Source organism: Talpa occidentalis, unplaced genomic scaffold (assembly GCF_014898055.3).
Source record: "Talpa occidentalis isolate TD23 unplaced genomic scaffold, MPIMG_talOcc4v2.1 talOcc4.4, whole genome shotgun sequence".
Taxonomy (NCBI): domain Eukaryota; kingdom Metazoa; phylum Chordata; class Mammalia; order Eulipotyphla; family Talpidae; genus Talpa; species Talpa occidentalis.
Genome location: NW_023604295.1, coordinates 115,726,422 through 115,752,861, shown reverse-complemented (window position 1 = coordinate 115,752,861; position 26,440 = coordinate 115,726,422). Strand labels below are relative to the sequence as shown.

The 26,440-nt window shown below is 34.4% G+C and overlaps 1 protein-coding gene across 2 annotated transcripts in view; it reads right to left on the bottom strand.

Annotated features, from left to right (window-relative positions):
• The window catches only part of LOC119257835 (A disintegrin and metallopeptidase domain 3-like), a 96,985-nt gene that overhangs the window by 42,955 nt on the left and 27,590 nt on the right, over window positions 1-26,440 (bottom strand). For both annotated transcript variants that reach the window (XM_054700902.1, XM_037526108.2), the window contains exons 8-13: window positions 24,588-24,659; window positions 23,355-23,521; window positions 19,271-19,352; window positions 9,370-9,506; window positions 4,921-5,107; window positions 21-119 (exon numbers count right to left, since the gene is read on the bottom strand). In XM_054700902.1, coding sequence (XP_054556877.1) covers window positions 21-119; window positions 4,921-5,107; window positions 9,370-9,506; window positions 19,271-19,352; window positions 23,355-23,521; window positions 24,588-24,659 — 744 coding nt within the window. The remainder of the gene's footprint in view (window positions 1-20; window positions 120-4,920; window positions 5,108-9,369; window positions 9,507-19,270; window positions 19,353-23,354; window positions 23,522-24,587; window positions 24,660-26,440) is intronic.

The following is a 26,440-nucleotide window of genomic DNA, read 5'->3' as shown; positions in this document are numbered from 1 at the left end:
GTCCTAGTTTGAAAACTTACCAGACAAGTCTTGTTATCACAGCATGGTCCACTGCCACACTCTGCTGACCTAATTAGACTACAATCCTCAGGTTGACAGCATTTTTTATGATTGCAACTCTACAAGCAATTATAATAAAGTTAAATAATAGGTAATTTCAATCAAATAAATAATTGTACTTATTGTCAAAAATACTAATGTATGTCTCTAAGTTAATTACAATCACAACATAATTTTTGTTTCTGCCTTTATTTTTAACATCACTTCATTTAAAGTAGATATATATTACAGGGCCTCCCTGGTGGCACAACGGGTTAAGCACAACACTATGAAGCAATACGCAGCCTCTGCAGCACCAGTTCGATCCCCTGCCCACTAGGGAGCAACACACATGGCGCAGCAGACCTCTCCTGTCTCACCCACTGCTCCCCTCAGCAGTGTATTTCAGTCAGTCTGCCTGTTTTGTTTCTCACTCTGTCTCTGGTGAATCCTCTCACCCCCTGCATATCTGGCCTGTACCCCAGCTCTTGTATGCATAAATAAATAAATCTTTAAAATAAATAAATAAATAAATAAATAAATAAAGTAGATATATATTACATAGAGGAAAAAAAGGTGTTCAAGAAATTGAATCCTTTATAGCTGACTAAAAAACTGAAGCATCACAGCAAAGAAGGGGTGAGAAGAAGAGGGAAAGAAACACGATGGACTATGGTGAACTATAAGTGTGTTGGTTGTGGGTGCACTACAATGGAAATACCTGACAAGGGTATCCAAATATTACCTCATTTGTTACTTCTTTTATTTTTTTCATTAAATTTGTTTCTTATATCATTGTAGTCCCCCACGACCATGTCATTGTGGTCTCCCATGACCATGTCAACTGTGAACTATGACCATATTCCCTTGCATTCCTCCCCCACCCATCATATCTGTGGTCAGCTTGCTAGTTTTAATTTTTTGAATTTTTGTTTGGTTTCTCTACATTCCACATATAAGCGAGACCATCCAATATTTATCTTTTTCCTTCTGACTTGTTCTGGCTAGCATAATCTCTTTTAGTCCATCCAAGTTACTGCAAATGGCATGAATTTGTCTTTTTTAATTGCTGAGTAATATTCCATTATATAAATGCACTACAACTTTTTGAATCATTCACTTATTTCAGAGCATTTAGGTTGTTTCCATATCTTGGATACTGTAAATAGTGCTGAAATAAACACTGGAGTGCAGATTTTTTTTGAATTAGTGTTTTTCTGATCTTTGTGTAGATTCCTAGGAATAGAATTGCCGGATAATATGGTAGGTTCATTTTTTAGTGCTCTAAGGAATCTTCACAGAGTTTTCCATAGTGACTGAACCAATATACATTCCCACCAGCAGTATAAGAGGGTTCCTTTATCTCCACATCCTCTCCAGCATTTGTTTGGTTTTTATAATGTGGGTCATTCTCACTGGCATGAAGTGGTATCTCATTATGGTTTTGATTTGCATTTCCCTGATAATAAGTGATGTTGAACATTTTTCATGTCTTTTGGCTATTTGCATTTCTTCTTTGAAGGCGTGTCTTTTAGTTCTGTACATTTTTTGATTGGGTTGTTTGTTTTTGTTGAATTGTATAAGCTCTTATCTGAATTAAAAATAAAAGAAAATGAACTGCTAAAATAAGAGCCATAAAATAAGGGGCATGATCTGAATTAAAAAAAAAAAAAAGACTTACATTTGAAACCTCACTATACTATGTACTGAATGACACTGGTTAAGCATTTTTGCTTAATCTTTACATGCCTCGGTTTCTTTTTCTGTAACTGCAACTAAATCATTGAGTTTTTGCTGGAACTAATAAAAAACTGTAGTCAAAATAAATAAAATTGAACTGTTAAAAGTTAATGCAATTTAAATCAGTCTTCTTTTTTAAATTTTTTCCCATTACAATTTTTAAATAGAATTAACTTTGTATTATAACACTGTATTAGTTTCAGGTATTCACCATAGAGAATCAATATCAGAAGTCCAAATCTATCCTTCAACTTTGTATTCCCAATTATATGCACTCTAATTTTAGAAATTAAGGTATTTTTCCATTTAAGTATTTTCCATCCTATCAAACATTATCAATATATAATTTTGGAAATATCTGTGTGTTTGACAAAATAGAGACTTTAAAATTATAACCATACAATAATTTTATTATTGTAAATTATGCGTTAAAGAAAATTTTTGTCATTATTTCTTTAACTCCAAGATTTATAGTAAAAATCAAAATTATAATTTATTAGGTTATAGAGTACAAAAATATTTAGGATTCTATACTATAATTTTCAGGATTCTATATTATAACCATATTTTACTTATCTATTTAATGCAGGAGTGATATTGTACAGACTGATAAAATATTTTAAAATTAGTAAAGTGGGTAGATTAAAAAGAGTGATGTTTTTATATTTTTCAACTTTATTATCTGTGTTACTAATTTGCTGAAAAATCTTTAATATCTGTATTTAATTTATATCTCCTTGCCTATATTGTTGTGGGATATTGTTTAATTCTTTGGTTTGTAAGTACTTCAGTATTAATATTATTAACTCTTGTCCAGTAACCTATGTTAGCATGTTTTACATTTTGTCATGACAGCTTACTTTTTGTTTCATAGATTTTTTAATTATTTTTAGTCAATTTTAATATTGTGAAAAAAAATTTAAATCTGAAAACTGTCATCATTTTGTGGTTTTCTTCTTTGACTTTATGTATAAGATTATTCTCTACTCAAGTAAGCAACTATTAGAGTGTATAGTGGGTATATAATATGTGTGAGTCATATAGGACAATATGTAACCATAGATGATATAGACAAAGGTATATAGATGCATAGATATATAGAGATATAAAAATATAGATATATAGAAAACATACAATGTTTTGAGTAATATATATTATGAAAGAAGCTGTAATGGGAGCTCTTTTTGCCAAATAGTAGTGAAATTTATCAGTAGCATTCATAGAATAATAATTAATTCCTGATCTTAGACATGAACTGGATTAATATGTAATATATTACTTTAAATATGATGCTTTTAGTTATACTAACTACATATTATTAAATTCTATCAAAATGCTTTAATAGTTAGAGGGGCCAGATGATACCTTTATTGGTTCATGTTCATGTTTGAACTTTAGAAGAATGTGTATACTTCATAATAAAAATATTTTAAGAACAATTGTGCAGAGTACAGTGAAGAAAGAAGATTGAACCCTCACTGAATATTAATATTGGCATGAAAGAAAAATGAGTGACATTAAAGAGAACTCTCCAAAGGCTGTAATCAGAGTGAACCTGAAGAGGAGAGCATGATTTGAAAATATTCATGTAAAATGAAAATCTAAACTATATGCCCAGTTGAAACTGACTTTTAATGACTTGTTGAGAAGTGGAATCTTCTTATGGAACTGACAGCTAAATGCTGTAAACTATAGAAATATGATTTATCATTGAGAAATTAGAGAACACAAATAATATTTTTACTCCAAAAGTTTAGCAATATTTAATGTCATGTAATTATGCTCTCATTATTACTTTAATAAAATAAATTTTAAAATAATGAGTGGTTTATTTCTGAAATGAATTCTAGAATAAAAGACTGTTTTCGCATATTCCTTGCAATGATTGGTAATTTTGACTTGGACATTTTGCAGTTATCTTTCAAAATACGAGTCAGTCATTCAAAGTAATGTTAAACTGGCTAATGGCACAATCAACAATTTTTATTATTTATTTCTTTTTCATAATGTATGCAAAGAACACTTGAAACTGAAATTTTAAAATGGTGATACAACTTTGGTTATGGGTATGCTGTGGTATATACATTTATTGCATAATAAAGCTGGACTACTGAATGAGAATAGAGAAATATTAGGAAGATGCTAATTAAAGGAAGTTAGTATGTGCATAGATATAGACATAAATAATAAACCAATATATATGTGAGACCAAATAGATACTGAAATAGAAATCAATATTAGAGAAAAAGATATTTAGTATTTCAAAGTAAAAAGCTAAATTTCCAGAAAGATATAATTGTAAATAAGTTAGCACCACATAAATTAGCTTAAAAATATTTTAAATATGAATTCATTAAATTATACTAAAATTAGAGAAATTCAATTGTACAATTAATTAATATTATTTAAGTAGTAAAGGGTCAGGAAACAAAAATTAGTAAAAATACATAAGATTTGAATTAGTCACGTAAAGTATGATGTAATCATTTTTTGCAGAATTTTGTTTCTAACAATGAATTTTTATCTTCCCAAGAAAATAAGAACCATTCAAAAATATCCCCCTGCGTTAAGTATATAATGGCAGTCACAATAAATACAAAGGTAAGCTACCTTACACCAAGTGTAACTGAGTAAAAAAATAACAGCAAAAAGATAAATACTATAATAACAAACCAAAGATGATGATTCCATTCCATGATACCAAATTAAATAAATGAAGTTCCATCAGATGCAGCAACTAAAATTAGGTGATGAAGAGGTAAGCAAGCACAGCTGCTTAACAACTTAGTGAACTAATTGCAGTTACTTAGCTGAATTCAAGAGATGATTTAGGTGATGTACATTTGATAGTACTGGTTTTATGACATGGAAAGTGGGCATTGATACAATGGTTACACATTGAAAAAAAATCTATTTCTTTAATTCACACTGTACTTACCCCACACGTAATCCTTCAAATGCTTCACAATTAGGATGATTTGGTTATTACATGCCCTGTGTCTCCCTGTCTTAGATATTTGATAAAAGACTGAAGCATTTGGGGGGAAAAAGTCCAAACCTTTTATATCAAAGCTATATTTATAACTACAAGAGAAATACAAAACCATCTCTTTACATAACTATTAAGTGTTTGTGACTAACCTCTGCTGTGCCACAGTCACATTCCTCTGGTGGTTCCAAAACTCCATTTCCACAAACTGCTATTTTTCTTTGGAAAACCGCTGTTGAAACAGTTTGCTTCTGAAGACACTCAAATTCAGGTTGTGAAATTACATGTTTAAATTCATCCATGCTGCAACTGCTAAAAAACTTTACTCCATGGGAATGTCTAAAATTAAATTATATTCCTCAGATAAACGGAATCAAATCAAATCAGTATCAAAGAAGCATTCTTATATAAAGTGTTTTTAATTCTGTTCAAGTTCACTTATAGAAGGAGTGGAGAGAACTTTCTAATAAAAGATATAAGAAAAAGCAGGAAATTTGTGTCCATTGTAATTTGATATAATAGACACCTAGCAAGTAGAGAAAGTTAAGGTGATAAGAGTTATAATACATTCAAACTTAACAATTCTTGGCAAACAAAAACCTCTAAGAGTACTATTATTTATTATTTTCATTATAGTTGCCTTCATATTTATAATCATCATTATAAGAAGCAACAATCATTTATAAGGAAATGAATCATTCTAAGAAATTTATGCGGAAAACTGAAGCAATGAAAGATGGCTGATTTTGTTCATAAACATCAGGATTATTTGCTCTTTGTAACAACATAATTCAATTGAAATATTCAGCATTGATTAGATAAAAGGTACAATGCCTAGACTTTGATTTTTTACCTTTTTGCTTTTACATTTTGATACTTCTATGCACTGTTTCACGGGTTTTTGTTTCATTATGTAACAATCTCTAACAAATACAATTCAAAGAATAAATTTTGTTTACCCAAACAAGACTAAGTTGCCAAGAAGATGTCCTTGTAATTCTAAACATTGTAATGTATAATTCTACTTAGAAATGAATTCTCCTTATACCCTTCAAAGTAAGGAAATAATGACATATTACTGATATCTAATCCTAAAATTTTATTCAAATTCCCCCATCATAACAATATTGACAGTTTATGGAAAAATGATCCAGTTTAGAATCAGCCATTTTAAGTTCTTGTGTTCTCCTTTGTCTGTTTTTTCTGTTGGACTTCATGACTTCTAATACTTTATGATTACACCCGATTATTTGGCAAAATGTGCCTCATTTGAGGATTATGAAATGTTTCCTCATAGTGATTCTTAAGTTATACATTTTGCCAACATTTTCTTAGGACTATTGCTGTCATTGCCTCCTAATAAATGCTAAAAATTTCAGTTTTCTATAGTACTAATAAAAGGCATTTTGGTCAGCTAGCTAAGGTATGTAAGCCAGATTTCACTCTAAAGTTATTTTTTTAACCAGCTAATCATTTTTGGTAGAATTACTTTAGCTTTCTATATTCATTGTTGATTATGTTTTCAATTTATTCATGCATGTATTTTATTATATATAATCATACTATTCTATTACACTTAATGGTAGTTTTAATACACTATTGTCATTATTATTTATGACTTTCAAATAGACCCAGATATTGCTCTTGGGAGCATTTTTAATCTGGTTTTGCATTCCTTGGACAAATTTTCACAATTCTTTGAACACATCTTTATTTTCTGACACAAGGTGTTCCAGGCTGTACTTAGCCCTGTAATCAATCATTTCTCTTTTTTATTTTTAACATTTATCTTTTTTTTTTTAAATCATTTCTCTTCAAGGTACTCCAGCAGTTCCTTTTAATGAAGAACAGTATTTATAAAACCATGATATGGGTGACAGATGTGCTGACAATATTTAGCTACTTTTAAGGACAGAAACCAAAGCCACAGCAGCATCTGAGGAAATATCCACAGTCCCTTTGCTCTCACATGCAAGTTGCTATGTCCACAACAGTTTTAGCTTCTGCAGTGCCCTAGACATATTGACAGTTCGGTCCCAATCTTGACTGGATTAGTCAATGATTTCTGAGTTCCAAGATATGTAAGATTTCTAGAGCTCCCATTGTACCCCATTTATTACCTGTGATACAACAACTTACTTCAAGCAGGTCTTATTTTGTCATTGTATTGGCCACACCTGTTAGGACTTTGGATATATCCCTGTTTGGGAACTTCTGGAATATTCTTTTGTTTTTTCATTTATTTTCTTAGTTTTTCTCTACTTTGTGAGATTATTGAAGGAAGATAAAAATAGCATGCTTTGGGCCTCCCCTGGTGGCACAGTGGTTGAGCGCTGGGCTGCGAAGCTGCCTGCAGCCTCTGTAGCACCGGTTCGATCCCCGGCCACCAGCGAGGGTCCCACATGGTGCGCAGACCTCTTCTGCCGCCCGCTGCTCCATTCAGCAGTGTATTTCATCAGTCTGCCTGTTCTGTTCCCTGCTCCGGCTCTGGTGAATTCTCTCACCCTCCCACGCTGTACCCAGTGCTTGTATAAATAAATAAATCTTTTAAAAAAAATAGCATGCTTTGCTTTCATGCTTTGATTTCTGTCCTCTCCCTTAGTCTTAATACACATTCTTCCTTATCTAATACATCATCCTATCTTATCCTAATATTTTCTTCTTTCTCTTCCTTCTCACTCCATGTCATTCCTTTTCCTTCAATTATTCAGTCTGCAAATAATAGGAGCACATACAAACCTCTGAAAAGGTCTTTTAGCTTTTTTCTACATAATCTGTTAATGGCTTTAATTTCCATCAATATGCTGATGGGACACACATTTTAAGATCCCTTCCCCTTGGAGATCCACACTTATACAACTTGCACTTAACACTAAAGAATAACTCTGAATGTCATATTTAATCTATCCTCAAGATTTACTCACCATTCATTTTTTTCCATTCCAAAAATATTTACCTTTTCATAGTTTGTGATATCCACAAACCTTTAAGTAAGTCTTGACATCTCTTTTTCTCTTATTCTCAATAAAATATTATAGTTACTGTGAGAAGTATCATCTCTCAAATATCACGATATCATACCTTTTGATATGTCTTACATTCATTTTGCATTATAATTTTATTATTCATACAGATAATCAATTTAAATGTCTCATTTATCACAAAATCCTAACGTCCACATCTTGATTTTCATTTCCAGGATTTCTTCCCTTGACTCATTTTTATTTAGCCTCATTGTATTTTACTTTTCCTTCCACCTATGACTAAAATATTCTTCCTTATTGCCCCAGCTATTTCTTTTTTATTCATTTTTCTTCTCCCATTCTCTATATTCAGTGGGCCTGCTAAACTCGAGCAGCATGTTTGGCCACCATTATTGTTACCTGCAGTTCTGCATTCCTATACAAGGTCAGAACTGTCCTTCAGAATCGGTCAATCAGTCATAGGAGCCAAACCTCACTAGGTGCCTTTCAAATCAACCATGAGCAGACAGCTTGATCTCTGGGAAGGGTATGCATCAAGAAGTATGACCGGGAACACCCAGGGGGCTGATGATAAATGCATAAACTTACTCCTGACTCATACATCATGAGGTATGATGGGGAATGCCCAGAGGGCTGATGGCAGATGACAACAGACCCTAGAAGCTGATCAGTGGAATGCCTTGTTGATAAGATTAGGACCATGGCCAGGGGGCTGGGGCATGGTTTCTATTACAACATTTGATCATCAAGCAGAGAAGAACTATGTGGTCAGCAGACTCAAGTCCCCCCCCCAAAGCCCTCAATGACATTCCTTATTTTCATCCATTCTTTTCTCCTTGTCCTCCTAACCCACATAACTGATGCTGTATGATTATTCTACCAATAAAAACGGCCAGGATCTTGCTCTTCAGCAGCATCCTGCATTATGTAGTCTGCTCCACGACTTCTGTTTCTTTATTAGTGTGGTTTTGCCCGACACAACAATATTCCAATCTGCTGTGCCTCTCAAGCATCTTTCCATCTGAGGATCACTTCACTTGCTGACCTTGAAAAGTTTTGAGAGGCTCTTTACTTGACCAATTTCATTCCCTCTCTTTAGATCTGAGCATAATTGTTATCTCAAAGAAATCTTCCTAGACCATTCATCAGAAAGCTTATTCTCCCCATATATTTTCTATTTCTTCCCTTTTTGACAGCTATCATAACCTGTATGTTTTGGCATTCCTATGTCAATTTTTTAAAATTTTCTATCTCCAACATACCAATGTAAGAAATACAGGACATATCTATCTTGTTAATAATTTGTAAGAATAAATAAAACAATACTTTGAGATATAGTAGAAATGTTTTACATGCTTTTAGGATGAATGAATGAATTTTACCTCCAGAAGCTAGCAAATCACACACACACAAAAAAAATATCATCATTAACATTCATTTCATCTATAACAATAGACTGAATATAGAACTATTAAGATTCACTTTAAGAAGCTTTAAGTAAGCATGTATTAAGTAACAACATCTTACTCAAGGTTATATATTAATAATTTATACATCAAGGAATGCAACAAGTAATTACCAAGACAAGATTAAGATTTGATAAAAATAACACCTTACATTGCCTCAGGATTCATTATGCATATACTTCCTGGACAGTGACAATTATAGATGTCATCATATGTTAAGCCCAAACTGATTCCAAGCAACTGTGCCATAACAACCGAAAATGCCTCTGAAGTTACCATCTTTGGGTACTAAATAGAAAAAAACAGAATTGTATTTTAAGCTATTTGTCACTCCTTTGATTTTTTTTAAAAAACATTATATGAAAATAATAAATTTATTAAATGAAAATACAAATTAAATGGGGAATTTATTAAATGAAAATACAAATTAAAGAAACTGGTCTACTAAACCTTATTACTTTCCTATGAATATGGAAAAATTAGGTAGATTTTGTTATTCTTTTGGGGTATTTTTATGCAAAAAGAATTGACATGTAACAATATAGGACTAATGTCACATGTTTTATGATGATACTTATTTAAATTCCAGTAAACTTAATTTTGCTTTTTGCAGAATAAGTATTGCTTTAAGTATCACTTTTCAAGTGAACACCTGGAAAAAATACACATATTGTTAAAGGGTTGATTGATAATTAGTTTTAATTTCAGAATTAGTTTAGGAGAGACATAATTTTTTTTTCTAAGCTGATTACTATATACCTTGTGAATAGCATTTCTTTTGGATTACAAAAGAAAAACTTGGGATAAGATGATGTCAACAAGACACAAATCCTTGCAGTTAATTATCTTGTTTACTATAATAGCTCCATAGTTTTATCTTTTCCAGAAAATTACATAGTTGGAATCAAGCAGTTTGGAACATTTTCAGATTGATTTTTTTCACTAGCCATTATGCATTTAAGTTTCTTCCATGTCTTTCATGGCATGAAGTTTCATTTCTTAAATTACTGAATAATATCCCATTACAGAAATTTACTTCAGTTTGTTTATCCTTTCACTTATTAGAGGACATTTTGGTTGCTTCTTACCTTTGGGAATTGTGAATAAAGATAATATAAGCACTGATGTGCATGTTTTGAGTAGATATAATTTTTCAACTCATTTAGGTAAATGTCAAAGAAAACACTGGACATCTGGTAGGAAAATAAGTTTTATAACAAATTGCCAAACTGTATTCCAAAGTTACTATACCATTTTACATTCTCACCAACAATGAAAAAAATTCCTGTTGCTCCACATCTCACATCATTTGGCATTTTCAATGTTTTGCACTTCTAGTGTGAGGTTTTTAGTAAATATTCTTTCTCAAGTTAAAGAACTTTTATTCCTAAATTGCTAAAACTGGTAAACATAAATGGCATTGAATATTGTCAAATCCTTCTTCTGCACCTATTGTTAGTATCTTACAATTTTTTCCCTCTAGACTATTTGATTTGTTGATTAAATTAACTGCTTTTTTAATAAATAACTAGACACATATCTGAAATAAATTCTAGGTATAATTACTGAAAGGAGATATAAATATTAGAAAGAGGAACTCTGGAACTGAAAATACAATAAATGCACGTAAATATACCATGTATGGTTTCAAAAACAAACTTGATGAGGCAGAAGAAGAATCAGACCTAAAGACAGGGTGGTTGAAATCACTGTCAGAGGATCAAAAGAAAATCTTTAAAATGTATAGACATTAAGAAGTACCTAATATATGTACTATGGAAATCTCAGAAAAAGAAAAGACAGGGGCAAAAGTTTATTTGAATAAATAATATCAAAAACTTTAGAGCTCTGAAGATGAAAATGAACATACAGATTCAAGAAGCAGCCTACATGGAGACACATTACAATCAATCCATAGTAAGTTAAAAACAAAGGCTACTCTCATAGATTATTTTATTAGTTGAGTTCTCAGCAAACCTTGTATGCCAGAGGGTATAGGGATATATATTCAAAGAGCTGAAAGAAACTGCCACAAGACTAATATATTTAGCAAAACTGTCTATTAGAAAGTGATGAAAAAATAAAGAATTTTTCAAAGAAACAAAAGCTAAGGCAATTGAGTACCACTAGACAGGAAGGAAGAAAGGAAGGAGGGAAGGAGGCAAGGAGGGAAGAAGGGAGGGAGGGAGGAGGGAGGGAAGAAGGAGGGAGGAATGGAAGGAGGGAGGGAGAGAAGGAAGGAAGGAAGGGGGCCTTCCAAGGGAAAAGATGGTAGATAATGGTATAAATATAAAGGAGATTATAACATTCCCCAATAAGGAAAATATATATGGATAGATAAAATAGCCTGTAGTACAGTGATTTTGATCCATAAATTCACTTTTATTCTTGTACATAATATAAAGGACAAAACCAAAATAACAAGGGAGAAGGAGAGTTGTAAAGGAGTCAAGATGCCATATGCAATTGAGGTTAAGCTGCTATCACTTTGCCAAACTGTATTAAATGTTTATTAAAATGTTTTCAATACTGGGGCCTCCCTGGTGGTGCAAGGGGTTAAGCATCAGCACTATAAAGCCATCCGAAACTACTGCAGCACCAGTTCACTCACTGGCCAGAGAGGTGACCCACATGGTGCAGCAGACCTCTCCTGTCATGCCCCCTGCTCCAGTCAGCAGTGTATTTCAGTCAATCTGCCTGTTCTCCTCCTCACTCTGTCTCTGGTGAATCCGCTCACCCCCAGCACCTGTGGCCTGCACCCTAGTTCTCATATGCATAAATAAATAAATCTTAAAAAAAATAAAAGAACTAAGAAGAGATTCAAACAATAAATTAAGTAAATGGGCTTCTAACTTGGAAAATAAGGAAAGTTTTCTTGATTCACAGATGACAGAACCTAAATGGAGAAAACTAAAAAATTTCACATAACAAAAACAGTTAGAACCAATTAACAAATTCAGTAAAGCTGCAGAATACAAAATCAATACAATCAATTTGTTTCTTTATACAAACAATTCCACAATCCTGATACAATAACATCAAAACAAGTAAAGTGACCTATGAGACTAACAATATGTGTCCAAACATTGAAAAGTATTACTGAAATGAATTTACATAAAACAAATACATGGAAAAACATTTCATGTCCTTGGGTTGAAAGATTTAATATTGTTAAAATGCCACTGCTACACAAAGTGATCTGTAGATTCAATGCAAATCCAACCATAACCCTAATATCATTTGGGGGCAGAAGTAGATTTTTTAAAAAAATCTAAATATAAATAATGAATCTCAATGGGCCCTCAAGAACCATAATAATTTTGAAAAAGAACAAAATTGGAAGTCTCTCACTTGCTGGTTTTAAAACACATTACAAAGATACCATGATAAAAACAGTGTGGTAGTAAACTCTAATCTATCAGTCAGTGGAGTAGAAGCCTAGAAATAAACTCTCATATAAATAAACTCTGCAGTAAAATGTTCTATAAGTGTGCCAAGGTCACACAATGGAAAAAGGACAGTCTCTTCAAGAACATTACTTATAGTGAGAGGGCGGAGCAACATGGCGGCGAGGAGACGCTGCGAGTAAGATCTCCCATTAAAAAAAGTTAATAGGGAGGAAAAGCGGCAGGTCCCAGTGAGAACTGGGACACGGAAGATAAACGGACGACTCCAGCAAACTGCCCGAAGAAGAAAGTTGCCATAAAAGAGGACGAGAAGGGAGGGAAGCGCAGAACCCTGCTCCCCTCCCCCGCCCACAAAGTTGGCACTCTCCGACCAGCAGAGAGGAGGGAAACAACAAACCAAAACGGCCAACAAGAAAAACAGACACAGCAAGCGGGACTGTGAGTGGAAAGGAACTATTGCAGCCACCACACCCCGTGAACGGGAGCTGAGGCGAACCCTGCAGGATCCGCCGCGGAGGTGAGCTCCAGGCGCCATTAAAGAGAGCCCCGCCCCCCAGGAGGAGACCAGCACCAGCACACAGCCCCGGCCGCCCGGCTGCTTGAAACTGACAGAAGACTCCTGGAAGAACCAGAGGGGAACAGAGAAGCCCACCCAAGATGCCGGCCAGTCCCAACAACACAGTGTCCCAACGCATACGGCAAATTAGAAAACAGACAGTAGGGAGGAGAAGAACCACACGCAACCTAGCAACTCTCCAGAGAAAAAGCACACCACAAAAAGAAAGCCAGCCCCCAGATTGCAAAGACAATAACTTGGAAGAATTTCTGAGCCTTCCAGAAAGAGAATTTAAAATTGCCGTGATTAAAAAACTGACAGAAGTCATAAAGGAAAACAATGATAAGGGAAAAATAATCAACGATCAGAAGAATGCAATTGAGTCCCTAGAGAGGGAAAACAATGGTCAGAAGAAAGAAATTGAGTCCCTAAAGAGGGAAGTAAAAGAAATGCAGGAGATCAAAGAATTAATGGAAGAACTAAAGAATTCTGGGAAAAGCAATGAAAGCAGAATAGATGAAATGGAAGAACGAATAAGTAATCTTGAAGACACAGAAATAAAAAGAACCAAAACAGAAAAGGAAAGAGAAGTACGAAGGAAAAAGAACGAAGAAAGACTTCGGGAACTATCTGACTCCATGAGGAAAGGAAATATAAGAGTTATAGGAATACCAGAAGGAGAGGAGAGAGATGTAGGAACAGAGAAATATTCAAAGAGATAATTGAAGAGAACTTCCCAAATGTGAAGAAGGAGCTGAAAATTGATATACAAGAAGCAAGAAGAACACCAAACTTCCACGACGAAAGGAAAAATACAGCAAGACACATAATAGTAAAGCTCCCAAGAATCCAGGACAAGGAAAAAATAATGAAGCTGGCAAGAGGGAAGAAACAGATAACATTCAAAGGAAAACCAATCAGGCTGACATCAGACTTCTCCGAAGAAACACTACGGGCAAGGAGAGAGTGGAGGGACATAGTCAACAGACTCCAAGAAAACAGATGCCAACCAAGAATACTCTATCCCGCAAAGCTCTCCTTCCTCTTTGAAGAAAGAATATGGACCTTCCCAGACAAACAGAAACTCCGGAATTTCATTGCAACTAAACCCCCACTCCAAAAAATACTACAAGGAGTCCTAAAGCCAGAACCTCAGAGGGACGAATAACAATGAAAGAAGGCCAAAAAAAAAAAAAAAAGTTATTAAAAGAATAAATAAATAAAATCAAAGGAAAGACAAACACAATGGCAAATACAGATGTTAACATATCAATATTAACTCTAAATGTAAATGGACTAAACTCTTCAATAAAAAGACACAGAGTGGCAGCCTGGATTAAGAAACAAAACCCAACCTTTTGCTGTCTCCAGGAAACACATTTAGCTACAAAAGATAAAAATAGGCTCAAAGTTAAAGGATGGAAAACAATCCTACAAGCAAATGGACCAAAAAAGAAAGCAGGAACAGCTATACTTATATCAGATAAAACAGATTTCAAACTCAAAAAGATAAAAAGAGACCCCAATGGTCACTACATTATGATCAAGGGGACAATACTTCAAGAAGAAATAACACTCATTAACATATACTCACCAAACGAAGGAGCACCAAAATATATCAGACAACTGTTGTCCTCTCTGAAAACAGACATCAGAGAAAACACATACGTAGTGGGAGACTTCAACACACCACTATCAACAATGGATAGATCAACAAGACAAAAAATAAGTAAAGATACCAAAGCTCTAAATAAGGACCTAGAGCAATTAGGCTTAACAGACATCTATAGAACACTAAACCCCAAAAAAACGGAGTACACATTTTTCTCAAGCGCACACGGATCATTCTCCAGGATCGATCACATACTGGGGCACAAGACAAACATCAACAGATACACCAAGATTGAAATCATATCAACCATCTTTTCTGACCATGAAGGCATCAAACTAGAAATAAACCATAAAAAGAAGGCAAGGAACTTTCCTACCTCATGGAGATTAAAAACCACACTACTGGAAGACCATTGGACTAATGAGGAGATCAAAGAAGAAATTAAAAAATTTTTTGAATTGAACGACAAGGAGGACACTAATATCCTAAATGTATGGGATGCAGCAAAAGCAGTAATAAGAGGAAAATATATAGCAATAGAAGCTCACATCAAGAAACAAGAAAGAACGCAAAGAAACAACCTCATCTCGAAGCTCAAAGATCTAGAAAAAGAACAACAAAAAAACCCCAAAACCAGTAGAAGAAAAGAAATAATAAAAACCAAAGCAGAAATAAATGAAATTGAAACTAAAAAAACAATCCAAAAGATCAATGAAACCAAGAGCTGGTTTTTTGAAAAAATCAATAAAATAGACAAACCCCTAGCCAGGCTCACAAAGGAAAAAAGGAGAAAGCACAAATAAACAGGATCATCAATGAAAGAGGAGAAATCACAACGGACACAGCAGAAATCAAAAGAATAATCAGTAACTACTATGAACAGTTATATGGAAACAAGTTTAACAATCTAGAGGAGATGGACAAATTCCTACAACTCTACAATCACCCAAAGCTAGATAAAGAAGAAATAGAACACCTAAACAGACCATTACAATTAGCGAAATTGAAATGGTAATCAAAAACCTCCCCAAAAACAAAAGCCCAGGACCTGATGGATTTACAAATGAATTCTACCAAAGATTCAGAGACGAATTAGTGCCTATCCTTCACAAACTCTTCCAAAAAATTGAGAAGGAAGGGACAATACCAAACACGTTCTATGAAGCCAACATTACACTAATACCAAAACCGAACAAGGACAACACAAAAAAGAAAACTACAGGCCAATCTCCCTAATGAACACTGATGCAAAAATCCTCAATAAAATTTTAGCTATCAGAATCCAACAATGTATCCATAAGATAATTCACCACGACCAAGTTGGATTCATTCCAGGGGCACAAGGATGGTTTAACATCCGAAAATCAATCAACGTTATCCAACACATCAACAAAAAGAAATATAAAAACCATATGATAATATCAATAGATGCTGAGAAAGCTTTCGACAAAGTGCAACACCCATTCATGATAAAAGCCCTTGAAATTCTGGGGATACAAGGAACATACCTCAACATCATAAAGGCCATCTATGACAAGCCAACAGCCAGTATCATTCTCAATGGTGAAAAGCTGAAAGCAATTCCATTAAGATCTGGAACAAGACAAGGATGTCCACTCTCACCATTGCTTTTCAATATAATACTGGAAGTCCTAGCCAGGGCAATAAGACAAGAGAAAGACATCCAAGGAACCCAAATAGGAAAAGAAGAAGTCAAACTATCACTATTTGCAGACGATATGATATTATACATAGAGAACCCCAAAAACTCCACAGAAAAGCTAATTCAACTCATCAATCAGTTCAGTAAAGTGGCAGGATACAAAATCAACACGCAAAAGTCAGTAGCCTTCCTATACACAAACAATAAATCTGAAGAAGAAGAAATCAAAAAGACCATCCCTTTTGTTATTGAAACAAAAAAAATCAAATATTTGGGAATAAATCTAACAAAAGAGGTAAAGGACCTATACAAAGAAAACTATAAAACACTGTTAAAAGAAATAGAAGAAGACACAAAGAAATGGAGAGACGTCCCCTGCTCATGGATTGGAAGAATAAACATTATTAAAATGGCCATCCTACCAAAAGCAATATACAGATTCAATGATATTCCAATCAAAATTTCAATGTCATTCTTCAAAGAAATAGAACAATTATTGATGAAATTCATATGGAATCACCAAAAACCCCGAATAGCCAAAGCTCTCCTGAAAAAAAAAGAAGGGAATGGAGGCATCAGACTCCCAGACTTCAAACTATACTACAAAGCCATAATCATCAAAACTGCATGGTATTGGAACAAGAACAGACATACAGAACAATGGAATCGAATAGAAAATCCAGAAATAAACCCACAGATTTATGGTCAACTAATCTTTGACAAAGGAGCAAAGACTCTGCATTGGAGCAAAGAAAGTTTGTTCAATAAATGGTGCTGGGAAAACTGGGTCGCTACATGCAAAAGAATGAAGCTTGACCACCACCTCACACCATACACAAAAATCAACTCAGAATGGATTAAAGAACTAGACATAAGACCTGAAACCATAAAATATATAGAAGGAAATATAGGCGAAACACTACGTGATTTGCACATCAAAGACATCTTTACAGACACATCACCCAAAGCAGTGATAGTGAAGGCAAAGATAAACAGCTGGGACTACATCAAATTAAAGAGCTTTTGCACAGCAAAAGAGACAATAACAAAAACAAAGAGAAACCCCACCAACTGGGAGAACATTTTTGCACCCAACACTAATGATAAAGGACTGATCACAAAAATCTGCAAAGAGCTGATGAGACTCAACAACAACAAAGAAAATAATCCAGTCAAAAAATGGGCAGAAGAGCTTAAAAGACACTTCTCTGAAGAGGAAATGCAAATGGCCAACAGGCATATGAAAAAATGTTCAACATCACTTGTCATCAGGGAAATGCAAATCAAAACTACCATGAGATACCATCTTACACCAGTGAGAATGGCACATATTAAAAAAACTAGCAACAACAAATGTTGGCGAGGGTGTGGAGAAAAAGGAACTCTTCTGCACTGTTGGTGGGAGTGCAAACTGGTCCAACCACTGTGGAAAGCTGTATGGAGATTTCTGGACCTACTAAACATAGAGCTTCCATATGATCCAGCAATTCCACTCCTAGGTATTTACCCAAAGGACACAGAAACATCAATTCCAAAGAACACCTGCACCCCTATGTTTATAGCAACACTGTTTACAATAGCTAAGCTTTGGAAACAACCCAAATGCCCAAAAATAGATGACTGGATCAAGAAGATGTGGTACATATATACCATGGAATATTACTCAGCATTCAAAAAAGATAAACACATGCAATTTGCAGCAACATGGATGGCGCTGGAAGGGATCATGCTCAGTGAAATAAGCCAAAAAGAAAAAGAAAAATACCGGATGGTCTCACTCATAGCAGGAATCTAGAAAACTTAAATAAGGGACCAGGAAAATGAATAACTATAAGAAAGTGAAAATCAAAATCAACAAAAAACTATGAACCAGAGACCCTTTTAGGGGGGCGGGGGTGGGAGGGGAGGGATTGGGGTCAGAATGGGGGGGCTGCAATTGTATGGGGAATATAACAATAAAATTTATTAAAAAAAAAAAAAAGAAAAGAACATTACTTATAGTAAAAAAAAGATAAATTGTGATTGGAATATTGGTTATCCACATGCAAAATAATCAAATTATATCCTCATACTATAAACTATGGAAAAATTAACTCAAAGTATATTAAAGATATAAACATAAGTACCAAAACTACAAAATCCCTACACTAAAACAAAGAAAGGCTTCATAACTTTGGATTTCATAATGACTTTTGGATACTAAAAGAACAGGAAAGTAAGTAAACATAAACAAATGGGGTGATTCTCCTCTGGGATCTGCCCACACTCATTTTGGAGTATGTACTATCACCTACAATAATAAAGCTTCATTTCTAACTTATCTAAAAAAACCCAAAAACTTAAAACGTAAACACAAGCAGTAACAACACTGAACTGCTTGTAACATTTAAGTTTCAAAATCTAGGGCCTCCCTGGTGGCACAGCGGTTGAGCACTGCATTGCGAAGCCGCCAGCAGCCTCGGCAGTGCCAGTTCGATCCCCAGCCATCGGGTGAGGGTTCCACATGGCGTGTAGACCTCTCCTGCTGCCCACTGCTCCCCTCAGCAGTGTACTTCGTCAGTCTGCCTGCTCTGCTCTCCCCTCTGGCTCTGGTGGATTCTCTCACCCTCCTGTGCTTCTGACTGTACCCAGTGCTTGTATAAATAAATAAATAAATCTTAAAATAAATAAGTTTCAAAATCTGAAAAGAGAACACGTTATAAACATTTGTCAAAATAGAACGGTAGATACAATATATGTAATTTTGTTCCTTGAAGTGGACATTAGCTTTCAAAATATGATTAAATTACTTGAAAGATGGGAAAAAATACATACCAGAGCAATTCCTGCTGCAAACTTTGGATCACACACTTTTCCATGATAAATTGTTCCCACATGATTAAGATGGTCCCTATAACTAAATAATAATTGTTTTCTTGTGAATAAGTACATTTTAAATTATTAAGAACTCAATAAATTTTTAAAATTAAACTCAATAATTTTATGTTTTATTTAAAATATGATTACATTTCATGTGTACTGCTTTCAATCAGATTTCATTTGTGTAATCTCCCACAATACCTACAATGTTAAGTTCCAAAAGCTATTTTATTTATTTTTTTAATTTTATTTTATATATTTTTACATCATTTTTCACTTTTGCACAATTTATGTATTTTCATCTTAGTTATAGTCCCCACACAATTCCAACCCCCCTTATTTTGACCGTAATCCCTCCTACCCCCACCCCACATAGTGTGTCTCTGGTTTATAGTTGCTTGTTGATTTTGATTTTTACTTTGTATTAATTAGTCTTTTTCCTGGCCCCTTCTTTAGGTTTTCTAAATTCCTGCTATAAGTACAACCATCCAGTATTTTCTTCTTCTTTCTGGCTTATTTCTCTGAGCATGATCCCTTCCAGTTCCTTCCATGTTGCTGCAAATTGCATGAGTTTATCTTTTTTGATTTCTGAGTAATATTCCATTGTGTATATGTACCACATCTTCTTGATCCAGTCATCTGTTTTGGGGCATTTGGGTTGTTTCCATAGCTTAGCTATTGAAAATAATGCTGCTATAAACAAAGGGGAGCAGGTGCCCTTTGGAATTAATGTTTCTGTGTCCTTTGGGTAAATACCTAGGAGTGAAATTGCTGGATCATATGGAAGCTCCATCTTTAGCAGGTTGAAGACTCTCCACACAGCTTTCCATAGTGGTTGGACCAGTTTGCACTTCCACCAGCAATGCAGGAGAGTTCCTTTTTCTTCACAACCTCACCAACATTTGTTGTTACTAGTTTTTTAATATGTGCCAGTCTTACTGGTGTAAGATGGTATCTCTTTGTAGTTTTGATTTGCATTTCCCTGATTACAAGTGATGCTAAACATTTTTTCATATGCCTGTTGGCCATTTGCATTTCCTCTTTGGACAAGTTCCTTTTTTAGCTCTTCTGCCCATTTTTTGACTGGATATATTTACTTTGTTTTTGTTGAGCCTCTTCAGCTCTTTATAGATTTATCAGTCCTTTATCATTAGTGTTGTGTGCAAAAATTTTCTCCCAGTCACTGGGATGTCTGTTTGTTTTGGTTACTGTCTCTTTTGCTGTACAGAAGCTCTTTAATCTGATGTAGTCTCAGCTGTTTATCTTTGCCTTTGCTATCACTGCTTTGGGTGATGTGTCTGTAAAGAAGTTTTTGAGGTGCATGTCATGTAGTGCTTCGCCTATATTTCCTTCGCCTATATTTTACAGTTTCAGGTCTTATGTCTAGTTCTTTAATCCATTTTGAGTTGGTTTTTGTGCATGGTGTGAGGTAGTAGTCAAGCTTCATTCTTTTGCATGTAGTGACCCTGTTTTCCCAGCACCATTTATTGAGCAAACTTTCTTTGCTCCAGTGCATATTCTTTGCTCCTTTGTCAAAGATTAGTTGAACATAAATCTGTGGGTTTATTTCTGGATTTTCTATTTGGTTCCATTGATTGGTATATCTGTTCTTGTTCCAATACCATGCAGTTTTGATGATTATGGCTTTGTAGTATAGTTTGAAGTCTGGGCGTGTGATGCCTCCATTCCCTTTTTTTATTTTCAGGAGAGCTTTGGCTATTTGGGGTTTTTGGTGGCTCCATACAAATTTTATCAGTATTTGTTCTATTTCTTTGAAGAATATCATTGAAAAAAACTTTTTAAAGATTTATTTTTATTTATACAAGAACTGGAGTAGAGGCCAGATGCACAGGAGGGTGTGAGGAATGACCAGAGACAGAGCGGGGAACAGAACAGGCAGACTGATGAAATACACTGCTGAGGGGAGCAGCGGGTGAGACAGGAGAGGTCCTCTTGCCATGTGGGTTACTCCGAGGCTGGCAGGGATCAAACCAGCACTGCAGAGGCTGCGGACAGCTTCACAGTGCTGCGCTCAACTGCCTGCACCACCAGGGAGGCCCTCATTGCGATTTTTATTGGAATAGCATTGAATCTGTAAATTTGCTTTTGGTAGGATGGCCATTTTGATAGTGTTAATTCTTCCAATTCATGAGCAGGAGATGTCTTTCCATTTCTTTGTGTCTTCTTCTATTTCTTTTAACAGTGTTTTATAGTTTTCTTTGTATAGGTCCTTTACCTCTTTTGTTAGGTTTATTCTCAAGTATTTGATTATTTTTGTTTCAATAATAAAAGGGATTTTTTTTTTTATTTATTCTTCTTCCAATTGATTGTGTATAGGAAGGCTACTGATTTTTGTGTGGTGATTTTGTATTCTATCCTGCTAATTTACTGAACTGGTTGATTATTTTGAGTAGTTTTTCTATGGAGTTTTGGGGTTCTCTATGTATATTATTATATCATCTACGAATAGTGATAGTTTGACTTCTTCCTTCCCTATTTGCATTCCTTGTATGTCTTTCTCTTGTCTTATTGCTCTGGCTATGACTTCCAGTATCATATTGAAAAGCAGTGGTGAGAGTGGACATCCTTGTCTTGTTCCAGATCTTAATGGAAATGCTTTCAAGTTTTCACCATTGAGAATGATATTAGCTATAGGCTTGTCATATATGTCCTTCATGATGTTGAGGTATGTTCCTTGTATCCCGAGAATTTCAAAGGCCTTTATCACAAATGGGTGTTGATTCTTTGTCAAAAGCTTTCTCAGCATCTATTGATAAGATCATATGGTTGTTATATTTCTTTTTATTGATGTGCTGGATTGCATTGATTGATTTTTGGATGTTGAACCATCCTTGTGTCCCTGGAATAAATCCTACTTGGTCATAGTGAATTATCTTATGGATACATTGTTGGATTCTGATAGCTCAAATTTTATTAAGGATTTCTGCATCAGTGTTCATTAGAGAGATTGGCCTGTAGTTTTCTTTTTTGTTGTTGTTGTCCTTGTTTGGTTTTGGTATTAGTGTAATGTTGGCTTCATAGAACGTGTTTGGTAACCCTTCCTTCTCAATTTTTTGAAAGAGTTTATGAAGGATGGGCACTGATTTGTTTCTGAATGTTTGGTAGAATTCACTTGTAAATCCATCTGGTTCCAAAGGCTACTTTATATGATACATAGCACAGAAACCAGCAGTACCTAATTCTTCAGAAAAAAAATAATCACCATTGTTGACACCACTGAAAAGTTAGAATTGCTTACTACAATCATTTATAAATAGTAAGGAGTGCTTAAAATGTATGAAAAGTGTAGATACAATACATGAACAATAACAAGAGATAAAGTGATAGAACATGTACTAGGTTCATTGAAAAGGACAGGCAGGGTGTAGAAATTTTCCTTACACCTTTCACTCCTTTATAAAAGTTGCTCCTGAATCTGTAAACCTGACCTTAGATTCCAACTACTGGGGACACTATGGATTTATAAATGTTATGTCATATATCTGAATATCTTTAAAACTGTCTGCTTACTTTTCCATCTAAAATAATCAAAATATTAAAACATAAGTCTATATAACTCTTGAAATATATAATGCTAGTAATTATATAGTTACATCTTAGCGCAGTATCAAAAATCCAGAAGGTGACTGCAGAAACTGTTTTCTAATACATCCAGTTTTAAATTCAATCATTGGTGTCTATTAAATAATTTACATTTTATTTAATGTCAAAACGGCTTAATTATTTAACTCAGAAAATCTTTGAAAGCATAGCATCTATGTATATCCCAAGACTTTCTGTCTATTCCAGATAATTACATTTTCTATAGGTAAACAGTCAACTCTGAGAATAACAATCTCCCATGACTTAATAGCTTACATTGTATTCAGATTTTTATATTTTGAATTCACCAACTCAATATTCATACTATCATATTCAGGTGTCTTGCTATTATATATAATACAATTTATATATTATTTTGATGGCAAGTATATTAAAAAATTGTTAAACTCTATATCAATGTACATAAAAGACTTACATTAATAAGTATGCCATATGATTGGGCTTTTGAAACAAAACTTTTTCTTTCCATGACACAAATCTTTGTAGCACTTCATCAGCAGGCCCATCAGATGAAATCTTATTTTTATCAGACCAGATCTCCAAGGAAGACAGCATAACAGTCACATTAAGCTGGGAAAACATCTAAAACCAAAGAAAAAATAAAATGCAGTTTTATGTAATCAAATGGAACATTACATCTCTTTATGTATAATGCAATATATTCAAGTTGTATTTTGTGGAGATGGACTCTATTAGTAGATGAAACTAGTTGGTAGTACTTTTTATAAAAATGCAAATGTGATTTATATGAGCGGTATTACTATATTAAAAGAAAAGTATTTTTAAAATACATAACATACTGTAGAAATATTTTTTCCTGCTTGATAGGGTATATTTGCACTTTAATGATAAAATTATCACTAATGATAATTTTTCCTTTGATGGAGTTCCATTTGTTTATTTCTGCTTTTGTTTTCTTTTCAGTTGCAGTCTATTCCTCTAAGATATCTCTGAACCCAATGTTGTGGAGTATTTTGCATTTATTTTCTTCTTATGTATTTTATGGTTTCAGACTTTACACCCAACTCTTTTTCATTTTGAGTTAATTTCTGTGTATGATGTGAGACAGTGGTCTAGTTTCATCCTTTTGCATGTGGCTATCCAGTTTTTCCAACACCATTTGTTGAAAAGACTTTCCTTTCTCTTGAGTAAATTCTTGGTTCCTTTGTCATAAATTAGCTCTCCATAAAAGTGTGGGTTTATTTCTGGGCTCTCAATTCTATTTCATTGATCTGGAAGCCTATTTTGATTTCAATGTCATACTGTTTTTATTACTATTGTGTTGTTTTGTAGTTTGAAGACTAGAAGTGATTATGCTAAGGGAAATAAATCAGTAGAAGAAAGTCAAATACCAGATAATTTTACTCATATGTAAAATATAAAGATAGAAGACAGAGGAAGAGATAAAACCAAACCAAACCAATCCTTGAAATCTGATTTTCAGAACTGAGGCTGACAGGGTAGGGTAGAATAGGGAGGGTATCCAATGAACTATAGTGGAAGATTATTGGTGCTGTTGGTGGGCATGGTATGGTAATATATATCTAAAAAGATATGAACCTATACCCCTAAAACATATAGAGTATTGTGAACTAATATTAAGTCAATATATATAATTTAGTAAAAATTAAATATTTAACATACTTACGCTGTTGATAATACTAAAGATATGAGTAATTTTCTCAGTTGCAACTGCCACTTCAGCACCCATATAATCATACTGAAAGACAAATTTTATTTCATAATCAGTGGTGAAAATTATTCAAGTACTATATCTTAAATGAATGAAAATATAAAATGTTAAAGTAATGTAGTGCTCAAGTGAAAGGAAAAGGAAGAAATAAAATTTATCAAGTGCTTGTTAAGGTTTAGGCATGAACCTTTAGATTTATTTTTTTAACATCTCTTCTCTACCTCACCATAATGACTGTTTCATCCCTCTATCTCTCTAGACTGTTGATTCCTAAATGAAAAAGATTGTTTCTGATATATTTCTATATCATCAGACCCTTGCATATGATATTTGATAAAGGCCTTAGTTCCTGCTTACATTAAATATAACAAAAGCTACATTTTCTCATGCTGCTATGATCAGTTAAAATAAACAACCAGTTACTTGGAATATTCATCTTTAAATGGCTTATATGCCACTTACTATCAAAAACCTTCTAGGAAGGCCTCCCTGGTGGTGCAGCGGTAGAGAGCTGGTTCAATCCCTGGCTGCCAGTGAGGGTCCCACATGGCGCAACAGACCTCTCCTGTGGTGCCCACTGCTCCCCTCAGCAGTGTACGTCAGTCTGCCTGTTCTGCTCTCCGCTCTGGCTCTGGTGAATTCTCTCACCCTCCCGCGCTTCTGACTTACCCAGTGCTTGTATAAATAAATAAAAATCTTAAAAAAAAAAAAATGACCTTCTAGGAGCCCCCTATCCTATATAGTTCCTCTGATAAGATCTTCACTATGCTTTGCCATTTTTTTAACCAATTAGCTGAAGGCTTTTCTGATACAGCTTTTCTGAATACATATAATACATATGGATTCACTTCCATATTCATATTTTTAATCTTGATTTGCTTTTCATATATTTGGCCTTGCAAAGGACCACCCTCACTCATACCAAACATGCTGCATTATGCAAATTGTGATATGATTTATTAGTTACATACAGAGAAATAGCAAACTACAGCCTCTAAAGAGCTGGAAGGATAACATCTTTTTTATCTATATCAGAGAACTCTATTAATTTTATTTTCTAGGGCCTCCCCGGTGGCGCAGCGGTTAAGCGCTGGGTTGCGAAGCTGCCCGCGGCCTCTGCGGTGCCGGTTCGATCCCTGGCTGCTCCCCAGCCACCTGAGGAGGGTCCCACATGGTGCGACAGACCTCTCCTGCCGCCCGCTGCTCCCCTCAGCAGTGTGCTTCGGTCCTTCTGCCTGCTCTGCTCCCCGCTCTGGCTCTGGTGAATTCTCTCATCCTCCCGCGCTTCTGACTGTACCCAGTGCATGTATAAAAAACAAACAAACAAATAAATAATACATGCCTCTTTAAAAAAAAATATTTTCTACAAGGTGTTCCTTTGCAAGGCTGAATATATATAAAGTAAGTCAAGAGCAAAAATATGATTATGGAAGTGAATCCATATATATCAATAATCACAATCAATAAACCAAACACTAGATAAATGAAAAATACTATAAAAAATCCAGAAACAAAGAAAACAAAGGAGGAGACAAATAGCTGAGACTACATCAAACTAAATTCTATACACTAGAATAATCAAAACAATGAAACATCCTACTAAATGGGAGAAAATATTTTCACACCATACAATGGATAAGGGACTGATCTCAAAGATCTACAAAGAACTCATACAAATCAACAGAATAAAGCAAACAACCAAATTAAAAATAGGCAGAAAAGCTAAAAAAAACACTTCTCTAAAGAAGAAATGCAAATGGCCAACAGACATATGAAAAATGGTCAATATCACTTATTATCAGGGAAAT